Below are 14,446 nucleotides of genomic sequence, written 5' to 3' on the forward strand. Positions count from 1 at the left end.
GTTTTTTGTATACAGGGTGCAATGGCAGAGTGGGAGTCGGATGGCTCCCACTCGTCTATCAACCAACAGTGGGATGATGCCATCAGCTACGCTCTGCAACGAAATGAGCACGGGGGCCATATGCGAGGTGTCGGTTCCGGGCCCTTTCGCAGACAGATGGCGAAAGAGTAAGGTTTCCGCAAACGCAGAAGGGCGTCCAGCAAAGAACAGAGCTCAGAGGAACTAGATGAGAAGATCCGAGTGTTGGCGAGGGAGGAGCTCAGGAAGCTCATGCGGCTTGCAAGGGACCAGCGTGACGTCGACAACTTCATCGATCACGGTGTTTTCCCGGAGGCGCCCATCCAACCAACCCCACCCGCATCGGATCCGTCCCCGCCGCGGAATAAGAGCACCTCATGCTCCGGCACCGAGTGCCAGCTTGACCCGCTTGGGCCACCCGACGAGAACCTCACGGTAAGCGTCTTCGCGCGCTACGAAAAATTGTGAAATACCACTATCATGCTCCAATCCATTAATGATGTTGCCATGTTTGTCATGCGCAGAAGGGCGTCAAATGCCGGCTACACATGCCGACGGTGGGGAACCCTCTGAGCGCGCGCGGGTTGCTGATGCCACGTACGGCCGTGGTGCACCACGTGACCCTGCGAGACGACATGGTCAGGGTGTAGGTGGACTCCGTGCTCAGGGGCTTCGAGGACGAACCAGTCCCTTATCCTCCGCAAGAAGAGGAGACGACCCTAAGGGATTGCGTCAACTCCTACCTCATCTGGCCTAGGAGGTTGGTGGTCCTCGCTACGGAGCCGTCTCCATCTCCGTCCCCCCGCCTTGGTCCGTCTCCACCCACCCGGCGCGTGACGTCTCCGTCGCCGCTTGGCGCCTCACCCGGTCCTTTTGACTACGAGCCCGCGGAACGAGACTTCTCACCTGCGGCGGAGTGCAGCGACAACAATGCAGGCGAAAATCCTCCGTCGCCGCCCAAACCCGAAGCCCCGAAGCCATCCGCACCAAGACCCGTCCCTCGGAGAGCCGCAGCACAATCGGCCCCGTTGGAGAGCCGTCCAAGTGCCCTTGCTGGGATGTAGGTCCCCCAGAAACCGGACAGTTCCGATTTCCTGAGACACAGGAAAAACAAAAGGGGGACAGGCGGCAAGGCAAGCAAGGGCTCCTCCAAGGAGGGGAAACAGTCGTCTTTTACGGGAAGACAACCAAAGACCGCGCCGCAGATAGAGGATTTGGGAAGAGCGGCCAGATATTCTGAAGATGCCCACCCACCCCCGCGTTGGAGATAGATTGCCTGATGGGTCTTATTTCGTGGACAGGCGATTCTCCCAATTTTTGTTGTTCCACCCCGGACAACCGATGGTGACCCAGGATGACCTGTATCGCCTGTCACGGGAGATGCAAGAGCTCCATGAAAAATACATGAATGTGGCATCATCAGGTGCAGACCTCCAGAATTTGGAAATCAGGGTTCGAGTGCCAAAGCATTATGGCTTCTTCGACTCCAATACGGGGGAAATCCAGAAGGAAAACGACGATACCTTCGGCATTGACTTCCTCGACTTGTTTCACCTCTTCAACCACAAGTGCTCGACAACGCCATATTAAGAGTGTGGTGTGTACACTACACGAGGGAAGCCTATAGGGTGAAGCAATATGGGATGGCCATCGCCGACCCCCTTCTCTTCAACGCACTTTGCTTGGTCCAGACCCATTGTTGGCCGAAAGTAGAAGGTTGGCGATTGAATACCTCACTCAATTCATCTTGAAGCACAGAGACCGCCGTTTCGTAATGATATTGTACCATCTACAGTACTTTGTTTTCAATTCGCGTGAATACATAAATCTTTTTCCGTCGGAAGACTTGCTTGTTATATTATTTGGCTAATACAATGTGTGTCCTTTTGTGAAACAGCGGCCATTGGGTGACAATCGTCATCTGCCTCGATATGGGAGGGGTCACATATTTTGATCCACTGCGACGCAAGGGGAATGAACCACAACGCGACTTTGGGCTGATCAAAATATGCCATCGACTCAGCCTATCGTGACGCGGTGAAATGGTACGGGATGATTGGCTTCAGCCGCAATCCTGACGCTCCCCTCAGGCACACTTTCAACTTCCCCTGCGAGCAACAGCCTGAAGGATCCGTCTACTGCGGTTACTACTGCACGACACTATTCAGCAGATGATCAACGACTTCAAGCCGAAGGGGAAGAAGACCTTCGAAGAAGTGAGGAATTGGTTTCTGGCCAACGCCAAGTTAGGGCACAACTCTGAAATTCTCGTGTACGAGATCCAAAAGGACATCGGCGAAATTCTCAACAAGGAGGTCCTCAAATCGAGCGGGAATTACTACGGCGGCGGGATTGTCGCCAAAAGTGGCTAAATTATGTGGAATACTTTTATTTGTGGCTCATTCTTTCAAACACTTTGTATACACATGCATGTGACTTGAATTTTTAACTCGTATGGAACTTTGTAATATATTTGCTGCTATTTCTGTCTCTTTGGTGTTGTATGTTGTGCTGCTGTATTCCTGGTATTATGTGTTGTGCTGTATTCCTGCTATTTCTGTGCTATAGGAATATTTATTTTTGTAAATAATTCATTTATTTTTTTCGAAAAAAAATAGTACCAGTGGCGGTTAAAAGCAACCGCCACTGAACACATAGCAGTGACGGTTAGACACCACCGCCACTAGAACCTTTTCCAGTGGCGGGTTCTTCGCTGGCCACTGATGTACTCCACACACTTTTCGGTTGGTGCCGGAGGGATTTACAATGGCGGTTTGTGGGTCTTCGGTGGCAGGTATTTTACCCGCCATTGGTGATCTCGGAGCAGCAGTGGCAAGTATTTCACCCGCCACCGGTGCCAAAATCTCCAGTGACGCAGAGTTGGTGGCGGGCGTGATCACCGCCACTGGAGGGGTTTTCTGGAGTAGTGGATTAGTAGTCTGTGTGGTGTTAGACCTCTTGTTCTAGTCATGTTTGAGTCATGTAGCTAACTTGGTTCCGTGTATATAGACAGACCAAGGCAGCACGTTGTAATAAGATCGTGGATTCGAGAGAAAGAAATAAAGAGAAAATAGAGGGCACGATACGTGCCTTTGGCCAAATAAATCGTTTGTGCGTGTGCGTATTCATGTGATTGATCTTTGGGCAAACCCAACACAGTAGACCTCTATTCAATCTTGATTGCTTGCTTGCTTCGACATAGTCCATACATTTTGTTGTTTGTGTGTCTTTCACTACAAGGATATCATAACAGAGTCAATGCATCTTGCTTTTTTCAGTAGTTAAGTTAGACTAAATTAAAAATATGTACACAAAAGCATAGTATTATTTTATATATTTAGAAAACCGAACCGAGAGCCTCACCGGTTCGATCACCGGTCCAGTTTTTAAAACCGTGGACGGTTGTTGTGCGCTGCCTGGCGCTGGAGTTGCGCCGTTGCGGCACGCCGGCGAGGTGAAGTACCGCTGGAGCGCTAGAAAGCCAGAAAGGGTCCAAGCAGGGGAGGGAGTTGCGCCGTTGCAGGCGATTTAGCGCTGGAGTCCTGCTTTCCCTGAGATTACGAGCATGCAGTGGGGATTGGTGAATGCGATGGGGTCTCTTGTGGGCTGGGCCGGGGACAGTGAACCCCGTAAATGGGCTCACGGGCTTTCTAGGTTAACTTTGCGTGTGGCGGGTTTGTGCATGTAGGAAGTTCGGTTATTATGAGCTAGTTCAGGTTTCTTGTTATCAAACCGAATCCGAACCGAAAACCCAAATAGACTAGAAAAGTAACCGAACCCGGACACGAAACCCGAATAGATCAACAATTCGGTCTATATGGATTATGTCCGGTTCCACCCCTAAGGAAGGCACACGAGTTTCCTTAACCAATGGTACTTCCCTTGTTTTTGTTAGTAGCAATTTAAGCTAGCTGTATATGCCAGGCTCGACCCAATGAAGGTGTCAAAAAGAGCCACTGCATATTTAATAATTATTTGACGTCTGTGAAATTGCTGTATATGCATGCATGTATGGCAATGGCCAGCTCAACCGTACCTGAGGGTCACAAAATATAGAGTTAACTCCTAAATGTTTAAACACGGAGTTAACTCTAAAATGGAGTTTCCCTTTATAGAAGAATGCATGTAAGGCAACCGGCCGAGGCAATTCTTTGAGCGTAATGTACCATATTGACCGTTAAAGCTGGGCATAATCTTGTTTTTTTCTTTAAAAAAATAAGCAACTAAGTTTTTTTTAATTTTGGCCATAATTATGCTTATTTCGCTCGAATGTCATTATACGCGACATTACGACAAAACTACACCCTTTATTTATTTCAAGAATATACTTCTAAGCTCAAATGACTCTGAGTCAGGGAGTTTCAATAGATCAGTCGATTTAGAAATTTGAAACAAATAAAAAAAAGTAAGGAATGCTCTTTGATTTCTTTTCCTAAAACAGATACACTTTTCCCACTAAAAAGAAATTAAGACTATAAATTAGCCCCTCGGTTAACACCACCAACCCTCTCCCCTCTCCTTCTCCTTCCATTCCTTCCTCCCCCGTCACTTCATCTTCCTCCCTTCTTGCTGAGCTTCTTCTTCTTCCCCACACTTGTATGCCAGCTGCTTGGTCAGCGAGGGGAGCGGTAGTGGCTGCTGCTGCTGCTGTAAGCGGGTGGTGGCACTGGTGAGAGTTGTCCGGCCGAGGCCATGCAGTGGACGGAGGAGGCCGAAAGGGTGCGGCTCCGCGCGGCGGCGCTGGCGCTCGACGGGGGGGACAAGCCGGACTCGAAGAAGGACGTGTTCGCGGATCTCGGGTCGCCGGTGTCTCCGCTGCGGATGCGTGCCACGCCGTCGTCGTCGTCTTCGTCAGCCGGGTCGGCAAACAATGCCGCGGAGGCGGCGGGGGGCGGGTCGAGGGGAGGTGGGGGTGTCAGGAGGACGCACTCGGGCGAGCTGGCGGCGGAGAGCAACCCGCCGCGGCCGCCCGGGCACCAGCGCTCCGGATCTGGGCCGCTGATTTTCTCCGGCGGGGTCAGCAGCAGCAGCTCGGGGGCCGCCGGCAGCGGGGGCGGAGGCTCGAGCACCGCAAGCTCGCCGCACCCCAATGTGCTCCCCACCCGCAGCATCTGCTCCTCCGGCCGTCTCGCGGCCGCGCCCCGGCCGCGCCCTCGCCCCGACGTGCTCGGATCTGGCACCGGACACTACGGCCACGGCAGCATCATGCGCGGCGGCGGGGGTGGGGCCATGGCGACTCCGGCGAGAAGCAGCGTTGACTCCTCGAGGAATCCGGCGAGCTTCCCGCTGGAGAGCTTGCAGGAGGTGACCCGTGCCGGGAACGAGTGGTACAAGCAGGGCCGGTACGGCGAGGCGCTGCGGCACTACGACCGCGCCCTGGCTCTGTGCCCGGACAGCACCGCCTGCCGCGGCAACCGCGCCGCCGCGCTCGCCGGGCTCGGCCGCCTCGCCGAAGCCCTCCGGGAGAGCGAGGAGGCCGTCCGGCTCGACCCGGCGAGCGGCCGCGCCCATGGCCGCCTCGCCTCGCTGTGTCTCCGGTGAGATTATGTCGCTTGTGTATACTAATCTTGCTGCATTGCACTGGAATCCCCAAGTTGGTCCACAGATCTTGATTTTGTCTTGCTTCATTGCTTGCTACTGTTGCACTGTGTGCTAATACTTTCTGACAGATAGATGTCATATAGTTGGCAGTGGCCCTTTTGCTTGTTCTGGGAGCAAAAGTTTTGATCTTGCAGTTACAAGGGTGTATCATATGAATTCTCAGACTGCTGCCAAGGATGGGAAAGTTTGTAGTATCCCTGATTGGTTTAGTTGAGTGAATTAATGTGTTTTTACTTTTTAATGCGCATTGTATCTCAGAATGAGGTTCAAATCGAGTGTTTAACTGCGTTGTACATCGTATTTAGACCACAAGCACTCAGAATTGCAAATTCGTCATGAAATTTCTGGTCCTAATTCATTGATCAAATCCAACATTAATACTTTGTGTGTATATAGTCCATGCGTGTTAATGGCTTGAATTGTTACTGAAATTGCATGGTGTTGCAGGTTTGGGATGGTTGAGAAGGCAAGGAGGCAGCTTATGCTGGCTGGGAATGTGAACGGGTCTGACCCTGCTGAGTGGCAGAAACTGCATGAGGTGGAGAGCCATCTGGGGAAATGTATGGATGCAAGGAAAACCGGAGATTGGAAGAGCGCACTGAGGGAAGCAGATGCTGCCATTGCCAACGGAGCGGACTCCTCTCAGTTGGTAACCTCTGATTGCTTGCGATTTTTGTTATCCGGAAGATATGCCGTTATTTTGCTATGCGTTAGAGTTCAGTATGATCACAATAGTCATGTTTCTCCTGCAGCTCCTTGCCTTGAGGTCAGAAGCACTTCTCCGGCTTAACAAACTAGAGGAGGCTGATTCAACTATGACAAGTTTGCTGAAATTGGACACCACTTCCCTATCTTCAATGTCCACCAAACTGTCAGGCATGGTGGCTGATTCATACATACATGTTGTCCAAGCTCAGGTCAACATAGCATTTGGAAGGTACAATTCTAATACACTTAGGACTATAATCAATTTTCTGTTCTGGTACTAGCATTGAAGCTGGTTTTGCAGGTTTGATGTAGCTGTTGCCATGGCTGAGAAGGCTAGACTTATTGATCCTGGGAATGCAGAGGTTGGAATGGTTCTAAATAGTATGAAGTTAGTTGCACAGGCTCGAGCTCAGGGGAACGACCTTTTCAAGGCAGGAAAGTTTGCCGAGGCATCTATAGCCTATGGTGAAGGGCTCAAATATGAGCCCTCAAACTCAGTTTTGTACTGTAATAGAGCAGCTTGCTGGTCGAAGTTAGGTCGCTGGGCAAAATCTGCTGAGGATTGCAATGAGGCCCTGAAAATCCAACCTAACTACACAAAAGCACTCCTAAGACGGGCAGCATCCTACGCAAAGGTAACAAATTTACATGTGTCGACATGTTTCTGATTATTTACCTACTGCGCTATTGACACCTTCCTGTTAACATTGTATTAGCTTGAGCGTTGGGCTGACTGCGTGCGGGACTATGAGGTGCTCCATAAGGAGCATCCTAGCGACCCAGAGGTTGCAGAGTCATTGTTCCACGCCCAAGTCGCATTGAAGAGAACCCGTGGGGAGGAGGTATCAAATATGATGTTCGGAGGAGAGGTTGAGACAGTTACCAGCATAGAGCAAGTTCGAGCTGCTGTACATTCACCTGGTGAGTTTCTTTATATGGATATTTCTTGGAGCTGTTATAATGTTTTCATCTCGTTAAGTTCTGCTAGTGTTGTGGGTAATCTTCAGGGCAAGAGCCGTTCTTGTTTGGTTATCCTCATTCATTTCACATGTTATCAATAAAAAAAATCTTGCATATTACTTATCTATATCCAGTTCACAAGATGTCCCGAATGTGATTTTAAATGGAATTTTTTTTTCAGGGGTAACTGTTCTTTACTTCATGGCCACAATGAATCATCAGTGCACACAGATTACCCCGTCAGTGGATGCTCTTTGTGCCGAGTGGCCTTCGGTTAATTTTCTGAAGGTAATCAACCCAACACGTCTCTCTAACATTGCTCATATATCAATTCTTGCAATCAGTCACAGTTTACAAAAGCTTCCATGTTGCTAATCAGTCTCCTCTGTATGCAAACTTGCAGGTAAATGTTGATGAGAACCCTATGGTAGCGAAGGCAGAGAATGTGCGCATAGTCCCGACCTTCAAGATATACAAGGACAGTGCACGAGTGAAGGAGATGATCTGCCCTAGCCTACACATTTTACGCTATTCAGTGAGGCACTATGCTGTCTCCAATTCTTGAGGAGGTCTTACTATTGGCACCCATATTCCTTTGATGCATAGAGTCTCCCATCGCCTACCGACATTTTACCGACAAATTTGTTCTATAGAATCAGCCCCCCCACAGCACCTCGCCAGTTGCATGGCCATTCTCCATTGAGCATGATCAACTAAGTTTGGTATATCAGAGTCTATAGTTCCTCTTTTCCCTCCTCTTGTTGCTACTCCTGAGTCCGGACCCTTGTTTGGACAAACTTTACACACAATTCTTGGATCATTAGGTTCCTTCATTTGCTACTATCACTTCCCATCATTGCTTGCATGAACCTGAGCAATTATTTCATCTCTTGCACTCTGCTACCTGCCCCCCATTCATTTCATACATTCTGCTTCACCCTGTAGATGACCACTCCTCAAGAAATAAAGCTTCTGATCTTTTTTTAGATGTATGCTATTGTTAGAGAGGGGAGGAAAAGATAAGAAGATGCTGGCTGGTTCCTTCATTACATGTACATACACCATATAGCAAAAAACATGAAAACCCATTGGAAGATTTGTTTCAACAGAGGAATGGTTGCACCGTTTTCGGCATTGGATACAGGTCTAGTTGCCATTTTAGAGGGTATTATGAAGATAGATGGATCTAGAGAGATGATGTAATTTTGGTAGGGAGGTGGTTGGTGAAGGTGTCATTTTCATATGCTCTGGTGGTCTATGCTGACATTGCTATGAATACATACATGCTGACATTTCTATCTATGAATAAAAATAGCCCCACATTCTTTCTCATTTCTTTCTACTCTAGTTGCAATTCTTGCAAAGCCTCCATTTATGTGACTTGAAGATCTCAGTTTCATTGCTATTCATAGTACAGGTCTGTTAGTTCTGATTATCCTTGACATAGGTTGCAAAAATAATGCCATTTGAATGGTATATACTCTAATTTTTCAAGGTAGCTTATTTGTCAGAACTGTGCAACAGTCAACACTTAGCTCAGCAGTAATGCTGGTAGACTGTTTTTTCGAAACCAACATTCCGAGGGCGCCTCAGTAAATTTCCATAGAGCTACGTGTGTGCGTAATCTGAGGGCGGGAAAGGGCATTGTTTGCTTGAATTTTGGATCTTGTCACCATCAAAACAACTCTTGTTTTTCTTGCTGAAATTTAGGCCCTCTCTTTTTGCATGCTAGGGTTGTGAAGAGAACCAGTGTGTGTCTCTAGCTTGTTGTTTGTGGCTGGCCAGGAACACTTGTCATCTAGTAGGCAGCCAGCAAGGGAGCAGTCAGCAAAGCACTGTAGTTTGTCACAGCTGTCCTTCCCTAGGAGGAAGAGAGCAAGGGAAGACTTTTCATCTCTAGATCCAAGAAGATTCCCAGCCACATACACACCATAATTTTTAATTGTCTTAGGTTATGTGGCACTTTGACTATGAATCATAGTGCTGCATTTTGCACAATATATGGTCAAATGTTGGTTGTCTTTTGTAAAGAGTGGTAGATTTGCAGGACACTCAAACTATGGTCTGCATTTCCAAAGAGTGGTAGATTTGCAGCTACCTTCGTAATTTCAGGTAAATTCCATTCTGCAACATATATTTGTCGCAAAAGTACCACATTCATTTTTTGGTTTGAAACGCATTTCGTAGACACTCAGATCTTTCTCCTGGCAATATGGGCCCACATAACAGGTGGGCCCTCTCTTTTACATTCTTTCTCCCACCTTGACATGCCTCCACGAAGCTTGCTCACTGCTGCTTACAGGTGGGCCTTAATGTTTTCTCTACGGAATCCTCCTATTGACACTTAATACTGATGACCTGGAAATCTAAGTTGCTGACGCCCATCAAAATGGTCTAAGGGTGGTGCCAAACTGTCCTTGAAACGCCTAAACTAGCATTCTAGCAAGCAACGGTATGGTTTTCACTGGGACACTGGGCACAGCTACACTGGTGTCTCCTATACAGCTAGAACAAAATTCTATCCTGGTAGATCTCCAACGAATCGATGATTTTCCGTAAGAGCAGCTTCCGGTGTAGCCGGTACCTGCGCATCCCACAGCAGAAGGTGTACTGTTGTTAGTAAGCCAGTGTTAAAGAATAAAATGTTTGATGATATAAGGTACCGTTGGCTAGTTCACATACTTGATTGCAATTTCACGTGTTTTCCTGATAGGCTCGTCCGTATCTGGAACACACAATTTCAGTTTCAGTTCCGGTTGTAGGTGTTCGTCCGCAAATACTAGGGATCAAGAAGCATGTTACCTAAAATCTGTTCGTCTTGTTGGATCGTGGTCGAGAAAGACTCCGACATCTTCCGCAATTCCTCTTGCAAGGCCTGAGCGGATTTTCTTTCCACGCTTGGTATGGCAGGAAGGTCCCCATCTGACCATGTTGGCAAAGTTCTTGCTGCTGCCACCACTCCTCCATCAACAAAGTTACTTTCTCCTGAGGTCAATGCGGCTGCAAGCAAACACACATAGGAAAAATTCAAATCAAAATGATGTTGATCAAGCCATCTTTGCAAAATTATTCCCAAATAATTTTGTGCTTCCTACCATTGTGGCACAGTTCATCATGCAGACCAGCTATATTGAAGACTGATAAGAAGGAATCCAGATGAATCTTAGCAGGGCTCGAGAAGTTTATAAGCTCCCAAGGATTCTGCAGAATTCGTTGTGCACAAAAAAACCATGTAAGTTCAGGAAATAGTAAAACATGAGAGGTACTGTAAAAATGCCAAGCGGTAGCAGCAGGACACAGTGCAAGGCTTGTTTCCTATAAGGATCATAATCTCAGAAATGCAAATCTAACTGACAAAATATTTCTTAGTATCGACAAATCGGAAAGGAACTGACAGGAAATATGAACCATCAAATGCATACCGTTGGTGATGAGAAGCCATATCTTTGCATTAACATGCTGTTTATGCCACTCATATAATTGATTGTCATCTGTAAAAAGACAAAGAATGCAATAAGGGAAGTGCTTTAATTTTTTCAAAGAACAGACACTGCGAGAACAGCATACTTTAAGTGACTCTCATAGAAAAAGTTCATGCAAAGAACTGAAGCGAACAAAATGCTATATATATCAATTAGCTAGCACATGATTAACAGAGCAGAGACCAAGGCGGCTAATGGATCTGCCAGCGATTAACCTTGAGATAAAATGATTGCAGATTACACACTATATTTTCTGTAGACAAGATATGGAGCACGCCTTAGTTGTGCCACTAGAAAATAAAACATAAGTGGTCTTAAACCAAGGGGCATCTCCAGCTTGTCTCAGGGGCGGAGCCAGCGGCCTGGGGCGTGAGATTAATTTCCTTGCTAAATTATGAAGGGATTCACATTTGACCTGGGTTTTCTCCTTAATTTCTTTTTTTTTCAACTGCTACACAGTAAATTGGCCCTCCTCTTGACTAAATCCTGCCTCCGCCACTGCAGCTTGTGTGACAGCGTAAAAAAAACCATCCAAAGGAAATTTGGTTTCAGACTAATCGTGTTTTATAATAAATATAGTTAAAGCGAGCAAAGCTTGAGGCACAAAGAAGTGCAGTATAGTCTCTAAACAGTACCTCATCTCCTTTTTTGACAGCGTGACCAGCCTTAATCATAACTTCAAGCATACGATCTTTGAAACGCCAGTGCAGGAAACAGTTAGCATCAGGTGAGTGATTCAGCATATCTGGAAAAAACAGAGAAATTGTAAGGCATGCTTGACCGTCAGGTGTTCATAATCAGAACAATAGAATGTGCTAGCTGCAAGAAGTCAGAAGAATACAGTTTTGAATTATGTGACCTTTGAAAACTGGAAAGCATTTTAAAGTGACTATCACAACTGAGCGTAAGGAATAAAGCAAAGCATCGGTGGTGAAATATAACAATGCATCTCAGTTATGGTTCTTACCACAACAGAATATGAGCATGCAGAAGCAATGCTGCTATTATAATGCATGTTATCTAGGATCAGTTTGTAACTTTTCATTAATTATCACAAACCAACTATGCACCAGAATGATATAATAATAAACAAACAAGCATAAGAGTATTCAACAGCACAAAAAAAATAGAGTAAATAATTCCAAGTGCATGGTTTGACCATAGCCTTGTGATCATCTCCCAGCTCTACACACTAGAGTTCTATTGCTGATTTTAGACTGAAAAGTGAGTAAACAGGGAAAATATGAATAAAAAGGTACCAGCATAAGGAGCTAGGATATTTGCATCTTGCATGAAGGCTCCCATTCTCAGCTTCATGTTGAAAGAACGAGACTGGACAATGCTCAATGCCCAGAGAAATCTCTCGTGGTCAGGGGCAAGACGCTTTAGCTTTAGAGGGATTGCTTTGTGCTGGACATTACCCATCAAGCTGTGTTAGAGGTATCCAAGCCAGCAAAGCAGATAAAATAGTACAAAAGTGTACCCAATGTTTCTGCCAAAAATCAACTGCTCGCTTCTGGAGTTTTAACATTTCTGAGGACAGGTCTTGGTCTTCCAGTTCCATTAGATCCTCCTGCAAGACAGGCAGGAAAAATTCATTCAGATTTAGAATCAGGTATGAGTAGCTTCCATCTCAAAACAACGGCAGAGCAGGAGTTTCACCTAAGTTAGCTAGAATACCTTCGGTGCCAGGAGCAAGCTGGTGCATTCATCGCCACTAGGCAAAAAATCACTGTATAACTGCCAAAAGTTGCCTTGTACATCAAATGCATAGAGAAGGAGGCAGGCCAATCTTAGATCCCAATCTGTCTGCAAAGAATACAAATTACATTAACCTGCAGTCCACATCTCTATTGATTACTGAAGCTTTGAAACTAAACGAAGAAAACAGGATTCATCTAATCTCCTTCCTTTTTATCCAATTTAGCTGTAAGGATGAATTTCAGAAGCATGTAGATGGAATGTGCAGTAAAATTGCTCTCGAGTCCCAATTACAAAGTGCTCATCAGAATTGCTGTAGAAATTAAAACCTACAGAACTAGAGTTGTAGATACAACACAACTTCAATACATCAGAATTTGAGAGCTTTAAAGTTGTTCCAGGGTGTTTCGCATAACCAAACAAAGGAAACATTTAATGTAACAATCCCACAACTAGTTAACAAACTGAGTAGTACAACAAATCTGCTTGCTAAATTACAAAATAAATCAGGGGAACTTAATAGTTTGGTTTCTGATGACAACATAAGAGCTCATCCATTTACCTCAGGATTTGTTGACTCAATAACATCAAATATAGGATGCCCTAGTGGGATAATGTCAGGAAAAAACATCCAGGGATGTTTCTTAGTTATAGTCAGCATGAGCTCCAATGGGATCTCCATTATCACCTGGTAGAATAAAAATAATTAGTATATCTGTCAAAAAAATACATGATTGTGCAATAAACTTAATTTATTATTTAAACAGTAACAGTGTGCACGACCAGCTACATCATTATTTGTGACTAGTCAGTGTGCATCCCCTGGCTAGCCTGCAACGTTTGTGTTGTTTCTTTTCTTCCTGCAGATGATGTCTGAGGTTGTCTGACAGTGCGGTTTTGGTTGCGGTTTCATTTTAATAAAATGGAGCCCAGGATGGCGTCCCTGACTCTCAAAAAGAATATATGCACATGTGGCGTCCACGTAGCTAGAATGTTTCTGGTTGAACGTTGAAGCATGAACCCTGCAGTTTTAAAACACTACATTTGGCACAAGCAGATACATAGCATAACCAGTCGACCCGTAGGTCAATGATTAGTAGATATATGAATCGTTACGCAGTGTTCATTTTGACAACGCATGCACCGAATGAGCAGTGTGCACTGGTACCAGAACATTCAACTGTCGGCACGGCGAGCACAATTCACAATACTTCTTTCTACACAGTAAGTTACAAACGCAGTGTTCATTTCGACAACGCATGCACCGAATGAGCGATGTGCACTGGTACCAGAACATTCAACTGTCGGCATGGTGAGCACAATTCACAATACTTACTTCTTTCTACACACTAAGTTACAAATTTTACCATCCATTCTGAAAGACGGGCAACAGAAAATGAGAGGGGAACTATCATGCAAACAACGAGGAAGTTAAAGGAACTGGGTTCAGTTTAGTTATACCCTAGCTCTGCGGAGCGGCTCGACGTCCCGGGAAGCATAGACCCCCATCCCATCCGGCCCTTCCAGGAACTCGATCCCGTATGCGCGCATCATCCGCGCGTACCCAATCCGGTAGAAATCCGGGTCGGCCGCCTCCATCTGCACAGCACATCGTGTTGCCCAAAAACCAAAGCGTCAGCATTCAGCCTAGCTAAACAGAGAGCGCCGCGATGCCAAGGGGAGGGAGGAACAGGAAAGCACCTCGTCAGGGTAGGGGTCTTCCTCCTGCGGCGGGTCGAGGAGCCTGAGCGGCGGGTAATCGTGCGCTTCGTCGGCGGATTGCTCGACGGGCGTGGGCGGCGCCGGAGCCGGCGACGGGTCACGGAGGCGCGGGCGGCCGGCGCGGGGAGGCCGCGCGAGGAGGCGGTGGGCGGGTCCGGCGGAGCGGCTAGCCGGGAATGGGCGCGGGCAGGGGAGCAGGGGAGGGGTGACGACGAGAGTCGCCATTGGAGGGGGGGGAGGAAGAGCTTAAAGAG

At 46.8% G+C, this 14,446-nt stretch overlaps 2 protein-coding genes across 2 annotated transcripts; one reads left to right on the top strand and one right to left on the bottom strand.

The window, feature by feature from the left end:
- Positions 1–4,515: 4,515 nt before the first annotated feature.
- On the top strand, positions 4,516–8,619 carry LOC100826531 (TPR repeat-containing thioredoxin TTL1). Its single transcript, XM_003565779.4, has 7 exons — positions 4,516–5,555; positions 6,067–6,268; positions 6,372–6,556; positions 6,629–6,962; positions 7,044–7,248; positions 7,469–7,575; positions 7,691–8,619. The coding sequence occupies exons 1-7, from the start codon at positions 4,711–4,713 to the stop codon at positions 7,850–7,852; spliced, it is 2,040 nt and encodes a 679-aa protein (XP_003565827.1). The 5' UTR covers positions 4,516–4,710; the 3' UTR covers positions 7,853–8,619.
- Positions 8,620–9,393: 774 nt separating this feature from the next.
- Positions 9,394–14,432, bottom strand: LOC100845588 (protein PLASTID TRANSCRIPTIONALLY ACTIVE 14). The gene is made up of 12 exons (XM_003567753.4): positions 14,172–14,432; positions 13,932–14,069; positions 13,033–13,158; positions 12,450–12,578; positions 12,253–12,342; positions 12,029–12,179; positions 11,405–11,514; positions 10,710–10,778; positions 10,383–10,488; positions 10,090–10,287; positions 9,970–10,012; positions 9,394–9,871 (listed from the first exon to the last, which is right to left on the bottom strand). Exons 1-12 carry the CDS (start codon positions 14,415–14,417, stop codon positions 9,793–9,795), a joined length of 1,485 nt encoding a protein of 494 aa, XP_003567801.1. The 5' UTR covers positions 14,418–14,432; the 3' UTR covers positions 9,394–9,792.
- Positions 14,433–14,446: the final 14 nt, after the last annotated feature.

Source organism: Brachypodium distachyon, chromosome 2 (assembly GCF_000005505.3).
Source record: "Brachypodium distachyon strain Bd21 chromosome 2, Brachypodium_distachyon_v3.0, whole genome shotgun sequence".
Taxonomy (NCBI): Eukaryota; Viridiplantae; Streptophyta; class Magnoliopsida; order Poales; family Poaceae; genus Brachypodium; species Brachypodium distachyon.